The sequence below is a fragment of the Oncorhynchus keta genome, chromosome 14 (genome assembly GCF_023373465.1).
Source record: "Oncorhynchus keta strain PuntledgeMale-10-30-2019 chromosome 14, Oket_V2, whole genome shotgun sequence".
In the NCBI taxonomy this organism is placed as follows: domain Eukaryota; kingdom Metazoa; phylum Chordata; class Actinopteri; order Salmoniformes; family Salmonidae; genus Oncorhynchus; species Oncorhynchus keta.
In genome coordinates, this window is record NC_068434.1 from 49212382 (window position 1) to 49239972 (window position 27591).

At 40.7% G+C, this 27591-nt stretch overlaps 1 protein-coding gene across 2 annotated transcripts in view; it reads left to right on the top strand.

Moving 5' to 3' along the window:
• The window catches only part of msh3 (mutS homolog 3 (E. coli)), a 119598-nt gene that overhangs the window by 33176 nt on the left and 58831 nt on the right, over positions 1 to 27591 (top strand). For both annotated transcript variants that reach the window (XM_035786337.2, XM_035786338.2), the window contains exons 14-17: positions 17867 to 18054; positions 23478 to 23646; positions 25913 to 25977; positions 26230 to 26346. In XM_035786337.2, coding sequence (XP_035642230.1) covers positions 17867 to 18054; positions 23478 to 23646; positions 25913 to 25977; positions 26230 to 26346 — 539 coding nt within the window. The remainder of the gene's footprint in view (positions 1 to 17866; positions 18055 to 23477; positions 23647 to 25912; positions 25978 to 26229; positions 26347 to 27591) is intronic.

A 27591-nucleotide genomic window follows, 5' to 3' on the forward strand; every position in this document is an offset into this window, starting at 1 on the left:
CATTTAAACTCAGTTTTTCACAATTCCTGACATTTAATCCTAGTAAAAATTCCCTGTTTTAGGTCAGTTTGGATCACCACTTTATTTTAAGAATGTGAAATGTCAGAATAATAATAGAGTGATTTATTTCAGCTTTTATTTCTTTCATCACATTCCCATTGGGTCAGAAGTTTACATACACTCAATTAGTATTTGGTAGCATTGCCTTTAAATTGTTTAACATGGTTAAAACGTTTCAGGTAGCCTTCCACAAGCTTCCCACAATAAGTTGGGTGAATTTTGGCCCATTCCTCCTGACAGAACTGGTGATATATCCACATCATTTTCCACCCTCATTTTCCATGATGTCATCTATTTTGTGAAGTGCACCAGTCCCTTCTGCAGCAAAGCACCACCACAACATGATGCTGCCACCCCGTGCTTCACGGTTGGGATGGTGTTCTTCGGCTTACAAGCCTCCCCCTTTTTCCTCCAAACATAACGATGGTCATTATGGCCAAACAGTTCTATTTTTGTTTGATCAGACCAGAGGACATTTCTAAAAAAAAAATAGACCTTTGTCCCCATGTGCATTTGCAAACCGTAGTCTGTTTTGTTATGGCGGTTTTGGAGCAGTGGCTTCTTCCTTACTCAGTGGCCTTTCATGTCAATATAGGACACCTTCTACTGTGTATATAGATGCTTTTGTACCTGTTTCCTCCAGCATCTTCACAAGGTCCTTTGCTGTGGTTCTGTGATTGATTTACACTTTTCGCACCAAAATATGTGCATCTCTAGGAAACAGAACGTGTCTCCTTCCTGAGCGGTATGACGGCAGCGTGGTCCCATGATGTTTATACTTGCCTACTATTGTTTGTACAGATGAACGTGGTAACTTCAGGCGTTTGGAAATTGCTCCCAAGGATGAACCAGACTTGTGGACAACTACATTTGTTTTTCTGAGGTCTTGGCTAATTTCTTTTGATTTCCCCATGATGTCAAGCAAGGAGGCACTGAGTTTGAAGGTAGGCCTTGAAATACATCCACAGGTACACCTCCAATTGACTCAAATGATGTCAGAAGCTTGTAAAGCCATGACATAATTTTCTGGAATTTTCCAAGCTGTTTAAAGACACAGTCAACTTAGTGTATGAAAACTTCTGACCCACTGGAATTGTGGTACAGTGAAGTGAAATAATCTGTCTATAAACAATATGTCATGCACAAAGTAGGTGTCCTAACCGATTTGCCAAAACTATAGTTTGTTAACTAGAAATTTGGGGATGGTTGAAAAACGAATTTTATTGACTCCAACCTAAGTGTATGTAAACTTCCGACTTCAACTGTACAAACCTATACTCTGTTGAACAACAAACCTAATTATGTTCTCCCCAACGATGACCATTGGTGAGCAGGCTGGAGGTAATTTATTATTATTTTTTTTTTCTTCAAAACATTTAAAAACAACAACTAATTATTACCCCCATATCTTTTTGTTTTTTTAACTGTTTTTTTGCTACATATCCATACACTACCGTTCAAAAGTTTGGGGTCACTTAGATTGTTTTTTTTAAAGAAAAGCTACTTTTTTGTCCATTAAATAGAACTGGCCTAAATAAAACAATAAAACTGGCCTTCTAGAGACTAGTTGAGTATCTGGAGCATAGCATTTGTGGGTTCTATTACTGGCTCAAAATTGCCAGAAGGCCAGCATCCCGTAGTCGCCTCTTCACTGTTGATGTTGAGACTGGTGTTTTGCGGGTACTATTTAATGACGCTGCCAGTTGAGGACTTGTGAGGCGTCTGTTTCTCAAACTAGACACTCTAATGTACTTGTCCTCTTGCTCAGTTGTACACCGGGGCCTCCCACTCCTCCCACTCCACTGTTGTTTGGAAACGTCAGAGTGTTTTCTTTCCAAAGCTGTCAATTATATGCATAGTCGAGCATCTTTTCGTGACAAAATATCTTGTTTAAAATGGGAACGTTTTTTTTATCCAAAAATTAAAAGAGCGCCCCCTATATCCAAGAAGTTAACAAAAGGCTAAGCTTGTGTTTGAAAACATGTCATTCATTTAATTTGCGATTTTCATGAATAGGAAAAGTTTCTAGTGGTATTTATGTCCGCTGCGTTATGCTAATGCATTTGAGGCTATGATTACGCTCCCGCATACGGGTTTGTTAGTCGCAAAAGGTTAACTTCAAAAGCTTGTTGAAGGCTTACATTACCCACACAGGTACAAATTGCTACTCAACTAGCAACTCACTTCTATGCAACAAGAAGGTTACGCAAAAAGGATTCAAACCTTTTAATAAGAGGACTTGAACCCCTATAATAGATATTTAAAAAATGTGTAACATAGCAAACAAACAACTAAACCCTGTAACAGAACAAAGGACTCAAACCTTATACATCACAGATGCGTATCACTCAATGCATGGACTAATTGTAACCTGATTTGGTTCTTTTAAATGACATCGGTCTAGACTCACCCAGCAATCAGGAGATTAAGAGCTCAGCCCTCTCTTTCTTTTCCCTGCATCAACACACAGTTGAGTTTTTCCTTGTTGTTGGTCACAACCAATTAATCTATGTCACGGCACCAAGTGTTAGCAGTTGATGTTACTCTTCAATAACACAGACCCCAAAGTAAATCAGGGCGAGAAAAAAAGGTTAATTCAAAGAGGAAAAATCATAGATGTTATGCTGAGAGGTAGATGTTTACTTGTATTTATTATGGATCTCCATTAGCTGCTGCTAAGGCAGTAGTGTATAGTGTGTATGCTATTGTGTATGCATGTGTCTGTGCCTATGTTTGTGTTGCTTCACAGTCCCCGCTGTTCCATAAGGTGTTTTTTAATCTATTTAAATAAATAAAAATTGTACTGCTTGCTTGAGTTACTTGATGTGGAATAGAGTTCCATGTAGTCATGGCTCTATTTAGTACTGTGTGCCTTCCATAGTCTGTTCTGGACGTGGGGACTGTGAAGAGACCTCTTGTGGCATGTCTTGTGAGGTATGCATGGGTGTCCGTGTCTTTTTTTGTGGCACCTGACACATGACTGAACAGTCATCCAGGTGTGACAAAACTAGAGCCTGTAGGACCTGCCTTGTTGATAGTGTTAAGAAGGCAGAGCAGCGCTTTATTATGGACATACTTCTCCCCATTTTAGCTACTATTGTATCAATATGTTTTGACCATGACAAACCAGGGATACACCAAGCAATTTAGTCACCTCAACGTGCTCAATTTCCACGTTATTACAATATTTAGTTGAGGTTCAGGGTTTCTTGAGTGATTTGTCCCAAATACAATGCTTTTAGTTTTAGAAATATTTAGGACTAACTTATTCCTTGCCACCCACTCTGAAACTAACTGCAACTCTTTGTTGAGTGTTGCAGTCTTTTCAGTCACTGTTGTAGCTGACATGTATAATGTTGAGTCATCCGCATACATAGACACTCTGGCTTTCCTCAAAGCCAGTGGCAATTCATTAGTAAACATTGAAAAAAGGAATGGGCCTAGACAGCTGTCTTGGGGAATTCCTGATTCTACCTGTATTATGTTGGAGAGGCTTCCATTGTGTTCTGTTAAAGAGTTATCTGTCTATCTACAATATAGCAGGGTGTGTAAAGTCATAACACATATGTTTTGCCAGCAGCAGAATATGATCGATAATGTCAAAGGCCGCACTGAAGTCTAACAAGAAAACCCCCCCACAATCTGTTTATCATCAATTTCTCTCAGCCAATCATCAGTCATTTGTGTAAGTGCTGTGCTTGTTGAATGTCCTTTTCTATAAGCATGCTGAAAGTTTGTTGTCAATTTGTTTACGGTAAAATAGGATTGTATTTGGTCAAACACAATCTTTTCCAAAAGTTTACTAAGGGTTGGTTATAGGCTGATTGGTTGGCTATTTGAGCCAGTAAAGGGGTTTTTACTATTCTTAGTTAGCGGAATGACTTTTGCTTCCCTCCAAGCCTGAGGGCACACACTTTACAGTAGGCTTAAATTGAAGATGTGACAATATCGTCTGCTATTATCTTCGGTCATTTTCCATCCAAGTTGTCATGACCTTGTGGCATGTCATTCATTGATGTGTAAGTGAATATCATTCCAATGAGACTGTATTCTGCTACAGTACCAAAAAACGTGCATGAAGGTGCCAGTATCCTGATTACATTTGAAGCGTAATTGTGATGCATTTGAATACGTTCTGTGAAGGCGGACAGGTGTGAAGTAAGTTCTATGAAACAATTTGAATTTTAGCTCTTGTATGCTTATGGGGGTGCATTTGGGGTAGACCCTTTCGCAGATAGAAGCTCATTCTTCCTCACTAAATGCATGTCCAATGTCTCTCTCCCAAACATGTCTCAATGCATCACAGGATGAGGCACTTCTGTTCGATAAAATAGAATATATGTCGGAGATTAAACCTCTCTGAACAGTAGGATTCGTAAATAGTTAGTAACTTCAGTCATTTGAAAATGTAGTTTATCGACTTTCGTCTGACCCTCTATGAAGTATCTAAGCTGTAGGTACTTAAAAAAAATATTTGTTGGGTAAGTCAAACTCAGCTTTTATCTGTGGGAACGATTTAAGTGTCCTGAGTAAATAAAAGCATGAGGTCAGCGATACCCTTGGGGGTATCTATATTAAGGGCAATCGGTGACCAGAGTGATATATGGTCTGGAATCTGCAGATGCCTCCTTGCATCTTTCCAAGCTAAGAGTGTATTATGTGTTGTAAAATTGTCAGGCAAGGACTGGATCTTTTCAAAGCTATTAATAAATCGTATGGAAACTAATGCTTTTGGATGACATGCTATTGATTCCATCCCAACCCAAAGTGAGTGGCGTCTGTTTAGGCACCAACTAATCATGTGCTTGATCTGAGCAGACCAGTAATATAGTTGCAGATTTAGCATAGATAAAGATATATAAAGATATCCCTCTTGAATTCTTAGGCTTAATTAGTTTGGTAAATTTGATTATTGTTCCAGATATATTTAGATATATCAACATTTATTTTCTAAAAAAGGACTGAGATAGATGGCAGGGGATATATTGGAATAAATAATTTAGCCGAGGAAGGATATTCACCCTGACGGTATTAATCCTGCCAAAAAGAGAGTTTGGTCGGGTAGACCAGTTAATCAGATCCTGTTTAATTTTTGTGAGCAAAGGTATGTCATTTGAAGTGAACAGGTGTTTAAGACTTGGAGTAACATATATGCCCAAGTATTTTAAGCCTGTTTCAGTCAATTGGAATGGAGATATTGTTTCTAAGTTGATTGTAGAGGGGATATTCAAAGGTAATGCCATGGATTTATCCACATAAATTTTGTACCCTGACAGGTTACTATATTCATATATGAATTTGTAAGTCGCTCTGGATAAGAGCGTCTGCTAAATGACTTAAATGTAAATGTAATGTCCATTACTGCAGTGACAGAGATCTCTGGTTTAGACATGTATAGAAGCACCTCATCAGCAAATAATACAATTCTATGCTCTTCATCACCCAAGTATTTTAAGCCTGTTTCAGTCAATTGGAATGGAGATATTGTTTCTAAGTTGATTGTAAGAGGGGATATTCAAAGGTAATGCTCATGTTATGACTAGACCTCATTGCCACAGCCAGTGGTTCTATGACTAACGAGAACAGAGCAGGAGATAAAGGGCAGCCCTGACGACAGCCCCTACCGATATGAAATCTTTCCGATAATTTAACATTTGTGTTAACTGCCGCTGATGGTTCAGAAAAAAATACATTTTGCTAAATTAATAAAATGGTCGCCCAGATGAACTTTGTCTAATACAGCATACAATAATTTACACTCAACTCTATCAAAGGCCTTTTTGGCATCGAGAGAGACAATGAGTGCAGGGTCTTTAATTCTGCCAAGGTGGTTTATGATATTCAGAGCACGTCTCACATTGTCCGTTCCAAATCTGGCTTTGACAAAGCCAGTCTGATCAGGTTGAATTTTTATTATTTTTTTTTTTATTTCACCTTTATTTAACCAGATAGGCAAGTTGAGAACAATTTCTCATTTACAATTGCGACCTGGCCAAGATAAAGCGAAGCAGTTCGACAGATACAACGACACAGAGTTACACATGGAGTAAAACAAACATAAAGTCAATAATACAGTATAAACAAGTCTATATACAATGTGAGCAAATGAGGTGAGAAGGGAGGTAAAGGCAAAAAAGGCCATGGTGGCAAAGTAAATACAATATAGCAAGTAAAACACTGGAATGGTAGTTTTGCAATGGAAGAATGTGCAAAGTAGAATTAAAAATAATGGGGTCCAAAGCAGCAAAATAAATAAATTAATTAAATACAGTTGGGAAAGAGGTAGTTGTTTGGGCTAAATTATAGGTGGGCTATGTACAGGTGCAGTAATCTGTGAGCTGCTCTGACAGTTGGTGCTTAAAGCTAGTGAGGGAGACAGTTTTTTCAGTTTCAGAGATTTTTGTAGTTTGTTCCAGTCATTGGCAGCAGAGAACTGGAAGGAGAGGCGGCCAAAGAAAGAATTGGTTTTGGGGGTGACTAGAGAGATATACCTGCTGGAGCGTGTGCTACAGGTGGGAGATGCTATGGTGACCAGCGAGCTGAGATAAGGGGGACTTTACCTCGCAGGGTCTTGTAGATGACATGGAGCCAGTGGGTTTGGCGACGAGTATGAAGCGAGGGCCAGCCAACGAGAGTCGCAATGGTGGGTAGTATATGGGGCTTTGGTGACAAAACGGATTGCATTGTGATAGACTGCATCCAATTTGTTGAGTAAGGTATTGGAGGCTATTTTGTAAATGACATCGCCAAAGTCGAGGATTGGTAGGATGGTCAGTTTTACAAGGGTATGTTTGGCAGCATGAGTGAAGGATGCTTTGTTGCGAAATAGGAAGCCAGTTCTAGATTTAACTTTGGATTGGAGATGTTTGATATGGGTCTGGAAGGAGAGTTTACAGTCTAACCAGACACCTAAGTATTTGTAGTTGTCCACGTATTCTAAGTCAGAGCCGTCCAGAATAGTGATGTTGGACAGGCGGGTAGGTGCAGGTAGCGATCGGTTGAAGAGCATGCATTTAGTTTTACTTGTATTTCAGAGCAATTGGAGGCCACGGAAGGAGAGTTGTATGGCATTGAAGCTTGCCTGGAGGGTTGTTAACACAGTGTCCAAAGAAGGGCCGGAAGTATACAGAATGGTGTCGTCTGCGTAGAGGTGGATCAGAGACTCACCAGCAGCAAGAGCGACCTCATTGATGTATACAGAGAAGAGAGTCGGTCCAAGAATTGAACCCTGTGGCAGCCCCATAGAGACTGCCAGAGGTCCGGACAGCAGACCCTCCGATTTGACACACTGAACTCTATCAGAGAAGTAGTTGGTGAACCAGGCGAGGCGATCATTTGAGAAACCAAGGCTGTCGAGTCTGCCGATGAGGATGTGGTGATTGACAGAGTCGAAAGCCTTGGCCAGATCAATGAATACGGCTGCACAGTAATGTTTCTTATCGATGGCGGTTAAGATATCGTTTAGGACCTTGAGCGTGGCTGAGGTGCACCCATGACCAGCTCTGAAACCAGATTGCATAGCAGAGAAGGTATGGTGAGATTCGAAATGGTCGGTAATCTGTTTGTTGACTTGGCTTTCGAAGACCTTAGAAAGGCATGGTAGGATAGATATAGGTCTGTGGCAGTTTGGGTCAAGAGTGTCCCCCCCCTTTGAAGAGGGGGATGACTGCAGCTGCTTTCCAATCTTTGGGAATCTCAGACGACACGAAAGAGAGGTTGAACAGGCTAGTAATAGAGGTGGCAACAATTTCGGCAGATCATTTCAGAAAGAAAGGGTCCAGATTGTCTAGCCCGGCTGATTTGTAGGGGTCCAGATTTTGCAGCTCTTTCAGAACATCAGCTGAACGGATTTGGGAGAAGGAGAAATGGGGAAGGCTTGGGCGAGTTGCTGTTGGGGGTGCAGTGCTGTTGACCGGGGTAGGAGTAGCCAGGTGGAAAGCATGGCCAGCCGTAGAAAAATGCTTATTGAAATTCTCAATTATGGTGGATTTATCAGTGGTGACAGTGTTACCTATCTTCAGTGCAGTGGGCAGCTGGGAGGAGGTGTTCTTATTCTCCATGGACTTTACAGTGTCCCAGAACTTTTTTGAGTTAGTGTTGCAGGAAGCAAATTTCTGCTTGAAAAAGCTAGCCTTGGCTTTTCTAACTGCCTGTGTATAATGGTTTCTAGCTTCCCTGAACAGCTGCATATCACGAGGGCTGTTCGATGCTAATGCAGAACGCCATAGGATGTTTTTGTGTTGGTTAAGGGCAGTCAGGTCTGGGGAGAACCAAGGGCTATATCTATCTACTATAAATTTCTTGAATGGGGCATGTTTATTTAAGATGGTTAGGAAGGCATTTAAAAAAAATATCCAGGCATCCTCTACTAACGGGATGAGATCAATATTCTTCCAGGATACCCCGGCCAGGTCGATTAGAAAGGCCTGCTCGCTGAAGTGTTTCAGGGAGCGTTTTACAGTGATGAGTGGAGGTCGTTTGACCGCTGACCCATTACGGATGCAGGCAATGATGAGGTCTGGAAGTAGGACCTCCGACCTGCGAGCAAGTCTCTTGGCAACTATTTTAACATCATCTCAGAGCAAACTGATAGGTCTAAACTAAGCGCATTTTAATGGATTTTTGTCCTTTTTAGTATCAGGCTAATGGATGCAGTTTTCCAAGACTCTGGTATGATGTCTCTTTCGAACAGAATTTCTTGTAGAACCCTGCCGGGAAGCCATCTAGGCCAGGTGCCTTGCCAGAAGGATTGCCTTAATAGTTTCCCAAACCTTTTCAGGAGTAAAGGGAGCATTTAGTCCATTTCTGTGCTCATCTGATATAGTGGGCAAGGTTACCTTATTCAGATATTTTGTAATTTCATTGTTCAATCTTGTACATTGTGAAGTATAAAGAGATTTATAGAAGTCGCAAAACTTATTGATAAGCAATGGATCATGAGAAGTGAAGCCATCTGCCGTTCTTATAGACTTAATAAATCTTTCAATCTTTCATTTAGTTGGTGTGCAAGTAGATGGCTCAGACGGTTACCAAACTCATCATATTTTTGCTTGGTAAAAAAAACAACTGTTTTTTTGGATAATGAGAAGAAAAAACAACTTTTTTATGTGTTTTGTATGCTCTAAATTGATTTTGGCCTTAGCACAAGCTAGTGAATTCCTGTTCGCCTGGGTTGGTTGTTTATGAAAAAGTTCTAAATGCTTTACTTCAAAATCAAATTTTTCCCTATTTTCAATTCTAAGCTTCTTGATTAGGGAGGCTTGGGAAATTATATGACCCCTTTTGGTTGCTTTAGCAGCATCCCAGATAGTTGCAGCTGAGACAGGAGAGAGTTGGTTGTCGAGCCAGTAATGTGATCATTTATATTTTATCACAGAGTAGAATCCTTCATTGTTTAGCAGAGATGTATTAAGTCTCCAATATCTAATTTTTGGACAATTAATAAGACGCTTGTGAAAGCCTAAACTAAAACAAAAAATACAAATCAAGTTTAGAAAAACCCCACTGCTGAGTCCCCAAATGAAATGACAGACCCCCAAAACGGTACCTACCCTGTTTTCTGTAACTTTACTAACAGGAAGCCCACTAATGGTTTTAAAGAAGTTAAACGGTTTCACTGTCCTATGTTGAATAAAGTGGAATTAACATAAATCTATGGACATGTGGATGAAAAAGGAATAAACTAAATCTTTTAAATTGTCCTAAGCGTTATCGCTATTGCACTCATGCACGTGCCCGAACAGATACACCATACATGTAGCCTAGCCTATATAATAAAACATAAAAAAAATTGTGGGCCTAAAGTAAATACACCCCTTTGCCTACCTTGAGACCTGACTAAATGAGCAAATTAACAGGAACGTCATTGGGATTTGGCTTATTCATTCCGGGGAAAAAAAGAAAAAGAACCTCATTAGTTCCATAAATGAAAAGCTTAGTTACATTACACCACAACGCGTATTAACGATTACTTTGAATACCATTGCATGGTAGATGGTTCCGACCTGAGGCATTCAGCCATCTGCATGTGGTGCATTATTTTGCTAGGGCAAATAAAAGTTACTCACGTTCATGTCTATACACGGACCATGTGTGCACCCTAATAACACAACTAGCAACCTTCACGGATCTGGGTTCTGTGCCGCTGTAGAGTGGATATTGTCCCGGTAGAAGGTGAGCGCAGACTGGGGATCTTCAAATGTGTGGCTAGCCCCCTGTAAAGTAATCCTCAGTTATCCCGGTGTAACAGGCCAAATCTGACCCCTGCCTTGTGAAGGTGGAATTTCACATCTTTGTTTGCAGCTCTGCGTTTTTCCACATCTGCAGAGTAATCTGGGAAGATATGGATCCGCATTGTAGTTCAGTTGTCCTCTTTCGCGGGAGGGGTGAAGAATGTTCTCTTTGGTCTGGAAGTAATGTAGGTGGACCAGCATTGCTCTGGGAGGGTGACCGGGCTGTGGTTTTACCGCTAGAGTGCGATGTGCCCTGTCGGTGACTGGGGGCCGGTCAAACGTCTTTCCACCGAGGACGTCAAGCAGGAAAGTGGCCATGAATTCGGTAGGATTGCGCCCTTCCGTCCCTTCTGTGATTCCGACCACACGTATGTTCTGTCTCCGGGAACATGTTTCCTGTTCATCTAGACTAACCTTCAACTTCACGTTCTCGGAGGTAAGCTCGTCGTTTTTGGTTTCCAATTCGGTAAGCCAATTATCTATGTCGGTCAATGGCGTTTCCATATCCTTTATTTTTTGGGTTTGTGTCGCGAAAGTTGTTTGTAGTGTTGCCATAGTTGACTGGACTTCTGTCATAATTTCAGCTCATAGACTTGACACAGAGGAGTGAAGTTCGGTCATGAAATCAGAGCGTAGTACAGCCATTTCTGCACGGATGGTGACTAGCATCTCAATAGCGTTAGCATCCACTATCTTGTTGCTAGTCTTTGTCGTGTCTTGTCTACCGTTTTCCCAGTTCCGGACATATCCAATAATGTCACCCGTATGTTGTTAGAGTAGGTGTGCAAAATTAGTTATTGTTTTGATAGATAAAAGGTTAAAACATAGAAGTATCAACCCATAGTGGAGTGACCTCGGAACACATCTTTACATAGCCATGTTTAAACCCTTTTCTTCTTTTTATTCAGTTTAGTCACATAATTTTTCAATTTGCAATAAGGCTGCCAATCGGTTGTGCACCCAGACTTATTTGCCATTCCTTTTGCCTCATACCTCTCAACCATACAATTTTTCAATTCCTCATCAATCCACTGGGATTTAACAGTTTTTACAGTAATTTTCTTAATGAGTGCATGCTTATTAGCAACTGGATTAAGCATATTTCATAAATGTCAAGTGCTTTGTCTGTTTGCTCCTCATTACACACGACGGACCAACAGATAATATTTACGTCAATAACATAGGAATCACAACAAAACTTATTGTATGACCTCTTATACACAAGCTTCAATGCCATACAACTCTCCTTCCATGGCCTCCAACTGCTCTTAAATGCAAGTAAAACTAAATGCATGCTCTTCAACCGATCGCTACCCACACCTGCCCGCCCGTCCAGCATCACTACTCTGGACGGTTCTGACTTAGAATATGTGGACAACTACAAATACCTAGGTGTCTGTCTGGTTAGATTGTAAACTCTCCTTCCAGACTCACATTAAGTATCTCCAATCCAAAATTAAATCTAGAATCGACTTCCTATTTCGCAACAAAGCATCCTTCACTCATGCTGCCAAACATACCCTTGTAAAACTGACTATCCTACCGATCCTTGACTTCGGCGATGTCATTTATAAAATAGCCTCCAACACTCTACTCAATAAACTGGATGCAGTCTATCACAGTACCATCCGTTTTGTCACCAAAGACCCATACACTACCCACCATTGCGACCTGTACGCTCTCGTTGGTTGGCCCTCGCTTCATACTCGTCGCCAAATCCACTGGCCACGTGTTATCTAAAAGTCTCTGCTAGGTAAAGCCCCGCCTTATCTCAGCTCACTGGTCACCATAGCAGCAACAGCATCCAAGAATCACTGAAGCTGGAGACTCATATCTCCCTCACTAACTTTAAGCACCAGCTGTTAGTGCAGCTCACAGATCACTGCACATGTACATAGCCCATCTGTAAATAGCCCATCCAACTACCTCATCACCCATACTGTTATTTATTTTAATTTAATTTGCTCCTTTGCACCCCAGAATATCTACTTGCACACTCATCTTCTGCACATCTATCACTCCAGTGTTTAATTGCTATATTGTAACTATTTTGCCACTATGGCCTATTTATTGCCTTTACCTCCCTTATCCGAGCTCATTTGCACACACTGTATATAGACATTTTCTATTGTATTATTGACTGCATGTTTGTTTATTCAATGTGTAACTCTGTGTTGTTGATTTGTGTCGCACTGCTTTGCTTTATCTTGGCCCGGTTGCAGTTGTAAATGAGAACTTGTTCTCAACAAGCCTACCTGGTTAAATAAAGATGAAATAAAAAATATATATAAAATATTAGGCCCTGCCTTTGGAACTTTGGTTTTCCTAGATATGGCTATTATATTGTGATCACTACATCCAATGGATTTGGGTGTTGCTTTCAAGCTAATTTCTGCATCATTAGTAGAGATGTGATCAATACATGTTGATGATCTCATTCCTGTGCTGTTTGTAAATACCCTGGTAGATTGACTGATAACCTGAACCAGGTTGCATGCACTGGTTACAGTTTGAAGCTTTTTCTTGAGTGGGCAGCTTGTTGAAAGCCAGTCAATATTTAAATCACCCAGAAAATATACCTCTCTGTTGATATCACATACATTATCAAGGATTTCACACATGTTATCCATATGCTGACTGTTAGCACTTGGTGGTCTATAGCAGCTTCCCACCAGAACGCGCTTTAGGCAAGGCAGATGAACCTGTAGCCATATTACAACAGTATTTAACATTAGATCCTCTCTAGTCTTTACATGAATGTGGTTCTGAATATGAACAGCAACACCTCCACCATTGGCATTTCTGTCTTTTCTATAAATGTTATAGTCTTGTATTGCTACCTCTGTATCGTCAAAGGTGTTATATACGTGAGTTTCAGAGTCAGAATATGAATGTCATCTGTTACTAGCAAATTATTGATTTCATGAACCTTGTTTCTGAACCACTAGTGACACCCCATCCCGTACACCCCATCCCGTTGTCATCATCTGACACTAATTAGCATAACGCAACGGACATAAATATTCCTATAAAATATTCCTATTCATGAAAATAACAAATGAAATATATTGAGACACAGCTTAGCCTTTTGTTAATCATCCTGTCATCTCAGATTTTCAAAATATGCTTTACAGCCAAAGCTAGACAAGCATTTGTGTAAGTTAATCGATAGCCTAGCATAGCATTTTGTCCAGCTAGCAGCAGGTAACTTGGTCACGGAAATCAGAAAAGCAATCAAATTAAATTGTTTACCTTTGATGAGTTTCGGATGTTTCCACTCATGAGACTCCCAGTTAGATAGCAAATGTTCCTTTTTTCCCAAAATATTATTTTTGTAGGCCAAATAGCTCCGTTTGTTCTTCACGTTTGTCTGAGAAATCGCGCGGAAATTGCAGTCACGAAAACGGCAGAAAAATATTCCTAATTTGCTCCATAATATCGACAGAAACATGGCAAACGTTGTTTATAATCAAGCCTCAAGGTGTTTTTCAAATGTCTATTCGATAATATATCCATCGGGACAATTCGTTTTTCAGTAGGACCGATTGGAGTAATGGCTACCTCTGTATTTTACGCGAGAGTCACCCTGGGAGCCATCAGGTGACCACTTGTGCAATGTAGTCGCCTACGCGTACAATGCTGTAGACACCTTTGGGAATACGGAGAAAGAGTAATCTGGTTGATAGCCCATTCACTGCTCAACAGGGGCGCATTGGAACGCAGCTCTTTCGAAACATGAGGCACTTCCGGATTGGATTTTTCTCAGGCTTTCGCCTGCAACATCCGTTCTGTTATACTCACAGATAATATTTTTACAGTTTTGGAAACTTTAGAGTGTTTTCTATCCTAAACTGCCAATTATATGCATATTCTATCATCTTGTCCTGACAAAATATCCCGTTTACTATGGGAACGTTTTTTTCTCCCCAAAAATGAAAATACTGCCCCCTAGTCACGAAAGGTTAACCTCTTGCTCCTACCTGACACGCAGGCGTCCCATCTAGACATCTGGAAATGCAAATGCGCTACGCTAAATGCTAATAGTACTAGTTAAAACTCAAACGTTCATTAAAATACACATGCAGGGTATTGAATTAAAGCTACACTCGTTGAGAATCCAGGCAACAAGTCAGATTTTTTAAATGCTTTTCGGCGAAAGCATGAGAAGCTATTATCTGAGAGCATGTAACACCCCAAAAGACCTGCAGGGGACGTAAAACAAAATAATTAGCATACACAAAGCTACACAAACCGCACAAATAAAATATAAAACATTCATTACCTTTGACCATCTTCTTTGTTGGCACTCCTAGATGTCCCATAATCACTATTGGGTCTTTTTTTCCCGATTAAATCGGTCCATATATAGCCTAGATATCGATCTATGAAGACTGTGTGATAAACGGAAAAAAATAGCGTCTTATAACGTAACGTCATTTTTTTTAATTAAAAAAGTTGACGATAAACTTTCACAAAACACTTCAAAATACTTTTGTAATGCAACTTTAGGTATTAGTACACGTTAATAAGCGACCAAATTGATCACGAGGCGATGTATATTTTTTAGCTGTCCGTCTGGAAATAATGTCCGGGTAAATCTCAACCAAAATATCCGGTCGGAGACTTGAACAAATGGCTTGTCTCTTCTTCGTTTGACCAAGAAACAAAGCCTAGGCAAATGACAAGACTGTTGACATCGTGTGGAAGCTGTAGGTATTGCAACCTCAGCCCCATTTATTGTGGTCCGCCTTTATCAATGGGTTGAAGTGACGGATGGATATACATTTTCATTTTCAGTGATCAGATTTTCCTGCGCTTTTCGATGAAACGCACGTTCTGTTATAGTCACAGCAGTGATTTAACCAGTTTTATAAACGTCTGAGTGTTTTCTATCCTATGCATATACGCATATATGCATATACTATATTCCTGGCATGAGCAGCAGGGCGCTGAAATGTTGCGCGATTTTTAACAGAATGTTCGAAAAAGTAGGGGGTAGGAGTAACAGGTTAAGCTACATATGCTTGTGATATTTTTATAATTTTTCTTCAAGGATCCTTACTTTCTTTCATTGTTTTACTGGGAAGCTTAGCAGCAGTAGATGTGCTCATGTTATTTATGTTAGTGCAGGGTGAGCTGCTCATAGTGGACTTACTCCTAGGGCACACCAGCTTAGTGCTAACAGTATACATCTGGTTCATTGGCACATGATTACTGAATATAATAACTGTTGGGTCAGTAGAGGCATTCAGGGCAGATAAAGGGACATACAATAGGTTACTTATATTGTGTCTACTGATGCCCCTGGTGTAATGTACAATTGCTGAAGCATTATGACAACTCTGCCTCACATTGGTAGGGATTAGCTGAGCTGGGCTTGAGTCATTGATAAATCATTGTCTCAAAGCAGCCTTATAGTGCTGTGAAAGGATCCAGGATCCCAAATGATTTGGGTGGATCCCATCCTCCTTATAAAACGTGTTTTGTTTCCAAAGGTATCGAAATTGTCAACTAAAGTTACACCCATTGAGCTGCAACAATCACGTAGCCAGTTGTGAAGAGAAAGAATCCTGCTAAAGCGTACAATGCTGCAATTCAGAGATAGCGGATATGGTACGGATATGATGGGTCTTTTGTTAGTGTTTAGAGAATCAATCAACTCTTTAAAATCCAGTTTCAACTTTTCAGAACTGCCCTTCATAATGTCATTAAAACCCACATGGACTACGATATAATCGATTTCCTGGCATAGTGCATTCGAGAGCAGCTTAGTAATGTTATTTACTCGAGCTTTGTCATAAAACATTGTTTTTGCACCAGGAACGGTCACATTTCTTACCAGGGAGCTGCCCGGAATCACTTTTGGCGAGAAGGACGAGGAAATCCTCGGCAGGTAAACAATTTCCGCAATGGAACTCCGAATGATCTGGTTTGTCCTGAAACAGTGCGTAATAGATACAGCTCCTACAGCGCTGGAAATGTTATTTCTCCAGACAAAACTCATCTGGTACCAACTTCGTTAGCTTGATGGCTAGCAGATTAGCGTCTCTGTCAAGCAGGCTTAAACCAGTAGGATTCCGGGACAAGAAATAGCGGTCCTTGTTCTGTATTCGTATTTAATGAATATCGGTTTTGTTTCAATCAAAAATAACAGACCGAGTGTTTTCCAGCATACACTGTTCAGCTGCGCACTCTGATGACGTGTGACGACATGATGTGCAACAAGTACGGACACATCTGTCCGAGGTGATTCTCTCCACAGAACAAAGGGACATATTGTACTTTATAACCCAGCCCTAGCCTGTGGTTGACCAATTTACCTTGCAATAAAACTGGACCAATGGCCAAATAACAAGTATCCTATTTCAGGCTCAATGTGAAGACAAATTCCTTCCATGTCTCTGACCCATTGCTTATTATTTCCCTATTACAGAAAAAACACTATTTCCATTGATCGTTAGTACTCTATTGACGTTTAGTCCTCTTGACCTTTAGACTTCTTGACCTTTAGTCCCCTGTATTTATCTTGAAATATTCTTACACTTGTCAGCCCAACAGGACTGTTGGGCTGTTGGGCTGCAGAGAAGCCTCCCCTTTACAGACCATGCTGTTCCTTATATAGCTGATACCAAGAATGCTCAGTCATGGCTGGTTCAACCCCTCCCATATGGAGCACCATAAGCCACTTTGGATCATCCTCTGGTCATCTGCCTCTGGTGTGGTCTCCCAGATGCCAGGACAATTAGGAATACTGTTGCCTTTTTTCTGTTCCTCCAGGCTATCTCGATCTCATTGACACCCACCACATCTCATCTATGGAATGCCAGCTGTAGGTTTTTAGGCTCTTCTCAGTTCACACAGACATTTAATAGAACAGAAATGTCTTACTGTTTAGTTAAGTATATAATTGTCAAATATCCAACAAATCAGGTAAATATGTAATTTTTCTATCACATATTGTAATCCAAACTCTGTTTTAGACGAGGTTAACTTCATTATCAAAATGATCCTATTACACTTTTGTAGTGGATTTTGACACTAGAATAAATTATTCTGACTTATATTGATGCCACATAGGTTGTTTTCAAAGGGAGTGTTACTTCCTTACTTTACAGGTTAGTGTGTGTGTCCTAAGACCTACTTTCCACCTTCCACTTCAATTGAACATCTGCTCATGTCCGCACAGGGTTCCACGTCTGCACACCACCTAGGAAAAGTGTCCTGCGGACACAGAGATTTCGGAAGCTCGTGCGGACATGTGTGGAGGGTAGAGGACATTGCAGCGGACATTGCATAATTTCATTCGAGCCGACCTGATAGCGTGGAAGCATAAGATGTAAATTAGGCTTAACAGCTGTCATATCAGTATTAGATGAGAGTGAGGAATTTACATCTCATCTCTCTCCCCACACACACATACTCTTGTTTTATTCCATGATCTAATTTATACATTCTTAGTTATGTCAATGATATTACCTCACCACAGGGAAATATATGAAAGATGAATTGAGTTTTAATATCAAACGCACACATTACATTCTAATGACCCATGTGTTTGCATGTGTGTGTTCCAGTGTTCCACCCAGGAGTTCTACCTCATCAGCAGCAGTCTTTCTCGGCTGGGGGTGGAACTACAGGCTCTGCTCCCATCCATCCAATCACAGCTCAGCTCCTCTCTGCTCCGAGGGCTCCTATTGGACACACCTGAACTGCTGGCTCCCGCTCACAACTTTCTCAAAGTCCTCAACGAGAAGGCAGCCAAGTGAGTCACCACAGTGTGCGTGTGCGTGTGTGTGTTAGGCTTGAGTGGTATACCGTATACTGGGGTATTTGGAAATAGCCACAGGATGGTTTTTCAATACCGTTGAAACTATTTATTTGAAGTTTTTCAATACATCTTAATATTTGTAGCTACTTTTTTAGTAAATACATGCAGTCAACCTGTGCAATACGTTAGGAAATAAAGCAGATCGCATTGATCATTTCACCTGCCACATTGTTTTACATTATGAAGCTTACCGTAGTTCCCCAGAATATTTGAGCCAGTTACGTCTTTGTTTGTAAATAGCACAACGAAAGAAAGCGGGAGCAGGTGCGTCCAGCTGTGTATTGACAGGGGTGCCGTTTTATATTGAAAGTGTTCTTTTGTTGCTTTAATAGAGTGATCAGGGGCGTGCAACTTTAGTTTTCCTTCACAGAAAATACATTAGTACAACACATTTAGTAGAAAATGACAACAGAAGTGCAACGCTATTTGGCTGGCAGCCACCCAAGTAAATGAGCTCACAATGAAAAGTATTTTTTGCAAAAACGTTACATGGCCAAAATAAGAATTTGTTCTTAATTGACATGCCTAGTTAAATAAAAGTATTCAGACCCCTTCTCTTTTTCCACATGTTACATTACAGCCTTATTCCAAAATGGATTAAATAAAACATGTTCCGCAACAATCTACACACAATACCCCATAATGACAAAGCAAAACATATTTTTAGAAATAAAAATAAATAAAATGAAATATCACATTCACGTTGCTATGAGACTCATAGAGTAGCCTAGTGGTTAGAGCGTTGGACTAGTAACCGAAAGGTTGCGAAAGGAAGGGCACCAAAACATTTCTGCAGCATTGAAGGTCCCCAAGAACACAGTGGCCTCCATCATTCTTAAATGGAAGAATGAGAGCTGGCCACCGCACCAAGCTTTGCAATCGGAGGAGAAGGGTCTTGGGCAGGTAGCTCCAGAGTTCCTCTGTGGAGATGGAAGAACTTTCCAGAAGGACAACCATCTCCGCAGCACTCCACCAATCAGGTGTTTATGGTAGAGTTGCCAGACAGAAGCCACTCCTCAGTAAAAGGCACATGATAGCCTGCTTGGAGTTTGCCAAAATGTACCTACAGGACTCAGAGCATGAGAAACACGTTTCTCTGGTCTGATGAAACCTCTTTGGTCTGAATGCAAAGTGTAACTTCTGGAGGAAACCTGACACCATCCTTATGATGAAGCATGGTGGTGGCAGCATCATACTGTGGGGATGTTTTTTAGCGGCAGGGACTGGGAGACTAGTCAGGATCGAGGGAATGATGAATGGAGCAAAGTACAGAGAGATCCTTGATGAAAACCTGCTCCAGAGCGCTCAGGACCTTAGACACACACTCAAGACAATGCAAGAGTGGCTTCGGGAAAAGTCTCTGAATGTCCTTGAGTGGCCCAGACAGAGCCCGGACTTGAACCCGATCGAACATCTCTGGAGAGACCTGAAAATGGCTGTGCAGCAACACTCCACAACCAACCTGACAGAGCTTGAGGATATTGAGGATATGCAGAGAAGAATGGGAGAAAATCCCCAAACACAGGTGTGCCAAGCATGTATCATCATACCCAAGAAAACTCGAGGCTGTAATCAATGCCAAAGGTTCTTCAACAGAGTATTTTGTAAAGGGTCTGAATACTTATGTAAATGTAACATTTCAGTTTTTATTTTTGTTATAATTTTGCAAATATTTATCAAAACCTGTTTTTGACTTGTGATTATGGGGTATTGTGTGTAGATTGATGAGGGAAAAAAGCAATTTCAGCCATTTTAGAATAAGACTAACGTAACAAAAAGTGCATAAAGTCAAGGAGTCCGAATACTTTACTGAATGCACTGTACCTCAGCCTTGTCTTGATTTAGCTGGTGGTTGTGAGCCATCCAAGTATTTAAATCACAAATACAGTCAAATTTTTCTGTGGAGCTAAAATCCTCTGGTGACAGAGAAATGTAAAGTTTGGTATCGCCTGTAGCAGTGAAAAGCATCTAGATTACTTTTCTTCAGAAGGGGTTTCACCATAGCAGTTTTTAGTGCAGTGGGAAAAGTACCTGCGAACAGGGAGTGATTAACAATATCTTGCACTTTTTCAGATATGCAATTAAAAACTGTTTTGAACAAGGAGGGGATGGGATGTCTGTATTAACCAGGGAAAATAAATTCATAGTGCCCTTTCGTGGTATGCTAGGGCATATGTCATCAAACTTTTCATCAAGATCTTATTATTAATCTTGCATTATTATTATGATGATTTTTAGTGATGAAATTAGAAAAATGAGCCCATCTGGCATTTCTAAATGCCTTGATATATATCTCTCAGAATATCATAATGGCCCTGCAACTTTGACTTTCTCCACTTTTTAATTTTTTTTTTTATTTTTATTTTTTTAACCTTTATTTAACCAGGCAAGTCAATTAAGAACAAATTCTTATTTTCAATGACGGCCTGGGAACAGTGGGTTAACTGCCTGTTCAGGGGCAGAACGACAGATTTGTCGTACCCTGTCAGCTGGGGGGTTTGAACTCACAAACTCACAACCTTCCAACGCTCTAACCACTAGGCTACCCTGCCGCCCCTGCCTTTCTGCACTTTCTCTTTAATTTATTAGTTTCCTCACTCATCCAAGGGACTTTCCGTTTGGACTTGGCCTTTTCCAACTTTACTAGAGCTTTGGCATCAATTGTTGCTCTTAATTTGCTATTAAAGTTATCAAAAAAATCATCACAAAAGGAAGTCAGAATATGTGATGGAGCATTGTTGCACATTTTGGAGAATATTCATAGGTGGAAACTTTTCTTGGGAATTAATGGGAATATATGGGAATTAACGGGAATATATGCACATTAACCTCTTAGAACTACCCATCCAGGATCCGGGAGAATTGTCATCAACTACACTAATTAGCATAGCGCAACGGCCAAATAATCTTACTAGAAAATATTCATATTCATGAAATCACAAGTGAAATATAGCGAAACACAGCTTAGCCTTTGTTAATCAACCTGTCGTCTCAGATTTTGAAATTATGCTTTACAGCCAAAGCAAGACAAGCGTTTGTGTAAGTTTATCGATAGCATAGCATAGCATTATGTCCAGCTAGCAGCAGGAAGCTTGGTCACGAAAATCAGAAAAGCAATCAAATTAACCGTTTACCTTTGATGATCTTCGGATGTTTTCACTGACGAGACTCCCAGTTAGACAGCAAATGTTCCTTTTGTTCCATAAAGATAATTTTTATACCCAAAATACATTCTTTTGTTGGTCACGTTATATTGAGAAATCCACCGGAAATAGCGGTCACGACAACGCCAAAAATAAATCCAAATGATATCCATAATATCGACAGAAACATGGCAAACGTTTTTTTATAATCAACCCTCAAGGTGTTTTTCAAATATCTATTCGATAATATGTCAACCGTGACAATTGACTTTTCAGTAGGACCGAGAGGAAAAACGGCTACCTCTGTCTTTTACGCAAGAATCACTCTGGCCACTGACGCAATGTAGTCCTTTACGCTCATTCTTCAACATAAAGGCGTGAAACTACGTCTAAAGGCTGTAGACACCTTGGGGAATACGTAGAAAAAGGAATCTGGTTGCCATCCCTTTCAATGGCCAATAGGGATGCATAGGAACACAACGGTTTCAAAATATGAGTCACTTCCTGATTGGATTTTTCTTAGGCTTTCGCCTGCAATATCAGTTCTGTTATACTCACAGACAATATTTTTACAGTTTTGGAAACTTTAGTGGTTTCTATCCTAAGCTGAATTTAAATGTTTCTGTCTCCATATAATATGGTAAATAAACTCAGCAAAGAAATGTACGTCCTCTCACTGTCAACTGCTTTGGGAGAGGGGTGGTCACTGCTCCTGCTGACTCCATTCAAGGGTGTGAGCTTCTGTTATGAATTCTATGAATGGTGAGTGGAGGAGTTAAGCGCAGAGAGCAGGTAATTCCGTATGTGGATCTTTTATTCCAAAGACAGCGGAGACACGGACATGCAAAACACAAGGGTGCATGAAACAACCCGTCCAAAATACACAGGACTAAAACTGTCCGGAAAAATAGAGATCACACTAATACACCAACACCAATAAACAGAAAAAAAAGAAAGGGAATCGATGGTAGCTAATAGGCCGGCGATGACGACCGCCGAGCGCCGCCCGAACAGGAAGAGGCACCATCTTCGGCGGGATTCGTGACAGCCTGTAGGACTTGCCTTGTTGATAGTGTTGTTAAGAAGGCAGAGCATCGCTTTATTATAGACAGACTTCTCCCCATCTTAGCTACTACTGCATTAATATGTTTTGACCATGACAGTTAACAATCTAGTGTTTCTCCAAGCAGTTTGGTCACCTCAACTTGCTCAATTTCCACATGATTTATTTCAAGATTTAGTTGCGGTTTAGGGTTTAGTGAGTGTTTTGTTCCAAATACAATGCTTTTAGTTTTAGAAATATTTAGGACTAACTCATCCCTTGCCACCCACTCTGAAATGAACTGCAGCTCTTTGTTGAGTGTTGCAGTCATTTCAGTTGTTGTAGTAGCTGATGTGTATTGCGTTGAGTCATCCGCATACATAGACACTCTGGCTTTACTCAACGTCGGTGGCATGTCGTTAGTAAAAATGTAAAAAAGCAAGGGGCCTAAACAGCTACCCTGGGGAATTCCTGATTCTAACTTGGTTATAATTTAGAGGCTTATTACAGCAGGGGGTGTAAAGCATAACACATACTTTTTCCAGCAGCAGACTATGATCAATAATGTTAACAATGAGGTAAGGTATGGCGGAAGTTTATGCAAGGAGGCTTTATAGACAAAAAGAGCGCACTGCATCGATCCTCGACACTTCAAAGAGGGCCAGCCTACTTTCTAATATAAAATGTAATTGATGTGTACTGAACATATCACCCATAATAAAGCGCAATGCGCTATGATAAACAACATCCAATGGCTTCGATACATTCATATAGGCGATATCGCGATATATAACCGGAATGAATGTTGACTTAATTATTTGTTTTCTGATATTTAATGAAAGACAGGACCTGTTGCTATAGATGGGGTATATATTAATTCTTAATTTAACTAATTCATCAACTTGTTTTTTGAAAGATAGCTTTTCGTCAATCCAGACGCCCAGATATTAATAAGTGGGCTCCATCCAAATCAGACACATTTTTACGTAATTTGGTAAATAACATACTTGGTTTTACCTGCATTAAGTACCAATTTCAGTTCATCAAAGGTTTTCTGTTGTGAAATAAAGGCAGATTGAAGCTCTGACCGAGCTTGGTCAGCTGTGGGGCAATGGCATACAACACAGTGTCATCTGCATACAGGTGAAAGTAAAAAATGTGTGTGTGTGTAGGTCGGGGGATAAGAGGGAGCTGTTCTGTGACCTATCGGGCTTCCCAGTGCTCCAGGAGAGGAGAGTCCAGATCCAATCGGTTCTGACTGAGATACAAGACCACCGGAGAGAGGTCCGATACACACTCAGGACCCCCACACTGGACTACGTCAGAGTCAGTGGACAAGAGGTAACAGAGAGAGAGAGACTGTGTGTTGTGTGTGACAGAAGCTGCGGGTGGACAGGGGAGTGTGTGTCTGTTTGTGTTAGGCGGAGACTAATATCATTTTAGCCCTATTCCCACTACAAGATATGAAGGAGAGTCTGAGGAGCGGGGTGGCGAAAGATAATTCCACATTACAGCCTTGCCTTTCGTTGTGGCTGGCAATGTGACATACATGGTCCGCAGCTCAAAATGACAATTTTACAATTAAAAACTAAATTGGTGTTTTAATTGAGAAACTGGCATTGGTCTGAAGCCAATAAAGATAGGAAATTCACTTGAGCACCACAATGCCTACTCCACCCATGCTCAGCCAAGGTTCTCCAGCACACAACTTTGACTTACTACAGTAGCTATGTTGGTCTATTGTAGACAAAAGCACAGTTGCTTTAACAGCATGTATTCATCAAGTAGCGTTAAATTCACACTTTGGATGGCTAGGCTACCTAGGTCTTTTGAATCCAAAATTATTAACTGGAATTAATTAATCAATCATCACAATAGTGATGGCATACTGGATGAGTATCTTTTTAATTACAGCTGCAAAGGCCTACACAATGACACCCTACATACAGCGAGCTCAACCCTGTTTTTGTCCTATCGCAGTTGTTGTCTGTTTAAAGGGTTTTACTTTTTAAATCTTTTTTCCAGTATTTATTTTTTTACCATATGACCTAATTATTAATTTTACATAAAAAATGTTTTTACAGCTGATTTATTACTATGTCCTGCGCTAAAACTAGGATCCGGAGTTGGTTAGGTTAGCATACTACCAGATCAAGAAAAACTCTGGGCCCCAGGAAAACAATTTCCCCACCACCACTCTGGGACCTGTGGTTCCACCTCTGAAATAACACAATATTATAAATGAAACAACATATCCTATTTGTATGCTCTGTATTTTCCATGTTTTTGGTGGTGGGGATGGACTTCCATAGTTTTACGAGGCTCAGTGCAGCCGGCGGCTACTGCGACAATTTCAGAATGTAACAGGCACTTAAGTAAAAAATCTATAAAACAAATCTCAAATATTAGGAAAATGTCTATACGTTTCAACTGTTTAAAAAAACATTGCACTGCTATTACCATTTATATTGTAGGAGTGTTAACTCAATGAGACAATTCTGTTTACACTGCCCTGCTTCAAGTGGTTGGGCGAGTGTCATGCGCTACTTCCAGAGATAGTGGTCGAGACGTAGCAAGTACGCAAGTTTGCATTTGAGTAATATGTGTAGCCTATGGTATTTTTACAAAAAGTTTACTAAGTGTGAAGAGGCCTTTTGTGTAGGTGGCTGAGTCACAGTGGTGATCTAATTTAGACGTGCGTGTATGTTTGCGAGAAAAGCTGCGGGTGAATAGGTGAGTGTATGTGTTTGTGTTAGGCGGGCACTGATGGCCTCATTTTCTGTAGGTGGCTAGGTCACAGTTGGGATCTGATTTTATTTGTGTATGTGTGTCTGACTTTTTAACTGCTTAAATGTAACCTAATGTAATTCCCCAAAGTAATTATTTATCATAAGAGGGCCATAAACCAGGGTTTCCCAAACTTAACCCTTAACACTACACAGCTGATTCAAATAATCAAAGCTTGATGATGAGTTGTTTGTTTGAATCAGCTATGTAGTGCTACAGCAAAAACCAAAATGTGCACCCAGAGTAGGCCCCAGGATCGAGTTTGGGAAAACCTGCCACAAACAATAATTAGTCATGCTTCAAGAAAGGTTCAAATCTTACCTTACTGGTAAAAAATTGTTATACATTGCTGAGGTGTAGTCACTTTTGAAGACACAAGTACACAGTACAAATATGAAAATAGGGTTCAGCCAGGAGTTGATGGACAGTCAGAAGAGTGAATGAAATGGTAGGAGGGACATCCTAGCTTCAAATGGTGTCAGATTTCACATCCTGCGCCACACAGGCAGAAGAGACTAAATCCTTTCCGTAAGAATCAGGGCTACCTCTCAATGCAAGCCATTGCGATCTGTGGTGTCCACATATCGAATTATAAGCGCAAATGTCTGTCCTAACCGGTACCAGAACCACGCAGGTCCCCAAAACAGGGGACTTTACATCTTTAAGGCTTGTTTGTGTGTTTTAATCAAATTGACGTTGTCTCTGTCTGCAGGCAAGTTATTTATCTCCCCTCCTGTTCTACCTCCTAAACTCACTCCATCCTTCTCTCTCCCCCTACATCCCTCTCTTCCTGCTTCCCTCTTTGCCTCCCCCATCCCAGTTCTTGATAGAGGTGAAGAACTCTATGGTGTCTGTGGTTCCGTCCGACTGGGTTAAGATCAGCAGGTGAGAACACAGAGAGGACAGAGACGGGGGTTTTACACATTTTGTCACATTTTATTTATCTGTTCTAATCAGTGTTGTCTCTTCCTGTTATGTCTACCTTTCCCCTCGGTCTCATTTCTCTGACCACCGTCTTGTAAGATAGAGGTCCTGACAGGAAATTGTGATATTTTTTTAGCTGGGAAATGAAATTAAAGGCCATGATCTATGACTGAGGATGAATCGCTCTCTCTCCCCCTCCCTCCGCCCTTCAAGTACTAAGGCAGTGAGTAGGTACCAGTCTCCGTACCTGATAGGAAGATGTAGGAGTCTGTCCCAGCTCAGAGAACAGCTGCTCATCGACAGCCAGAAAGAATGGACCAACTTCCTACAGTATGTATCCTTTATTCATCACCTACAGTACATCAATTTCATGTTGTTGACATCCATCCAAAGTGGGGAGAGGGTTGATGTGTAAAACAGCAGAAATTCCAATGGGAGGTATAAGACCTAGTTTAAAGGGGATACATGTAACATTTCCACCGGCAACTAACACCAACTGTCAATTACATATAAGTAGTAGCAAAGTTCTAGAAATCCACAAGAGTAAAACATACTTTTTAGAACACCGCACAACGCAGCTAATTAGCATTTCACTTCTAATTAGCATTTTTACTGGGACTACAAGCCAGTCCAGCTGATAAGGTAGTAATAAGCAGTAATAAGCCATTTTAGGTGTTTTAAAGTGACCTTAAAAAAAAACTGCATGAAAAAAATCTAAAGTCATCCTTCCCGCCAACCCGCCATGTCAGGTCTCCTGGGACCTCCACTCCTATGAGGGACAGCTCCCCAAATACCAGTCAAAGCTCTTCTCTGTCCTGGCACCACAATGGAGGAACAAGCTCCTTCCTAAAATCCAGACAGCAGAGTAGGGACTTGTTTGTATGCGGCTTCATTGGCAAACTGATATGTGACACGTATTAATGTCAAAATAAATGCAGGGGCCCATCTTCCAAAAATGTCTCTTCAAAAGCCTCTTGGTTTAACCCCCAAGCACCCCCTTGCACTTTATTTTCTTACTATCACTGATTGTGCTAATAGCTGTACTTGGAGGAAAGTTTTACTTGCAGCGACTGTGATATGCATATGTCTTCCCTACCTTAATGTAACAGTATTTCTTCCGTCGCTCTCCTCGCCACAATGTGGGATTGAACCAGGGACTCCCTGCACACATCAACAACATTCACCCTCGAAGCACCGTTACCTATCGCTCCACAACAACTACTTCAAGGTCTTGGAGTGAGTGACTAGGGCTGTTGCAGTGACTGTATTACCGCCACACCGGCAGTCATGAGTCATGACCGCAGTAAAATTCCAAGACTATGATCAATAATGTTAACAATGAGGTAAGGTATGGCGGAAGTTTATGCAAGGAGGCTTTATAGACATATCATTTCTATCCAGCAGTCTGGGAGAGAACGCATAGCCCTGGGCCAATGCTGTTGGTTCATTGATTGTGCAGGGCAGCGTACAGAGTTAGCCTACAATTATAGTACATTTGTATTTGATTTTGAATAGCCTAGTAATAGGGCAGTTTTTACATTTTCAAAATTAATTTAATTTTAGCCATACAGAATA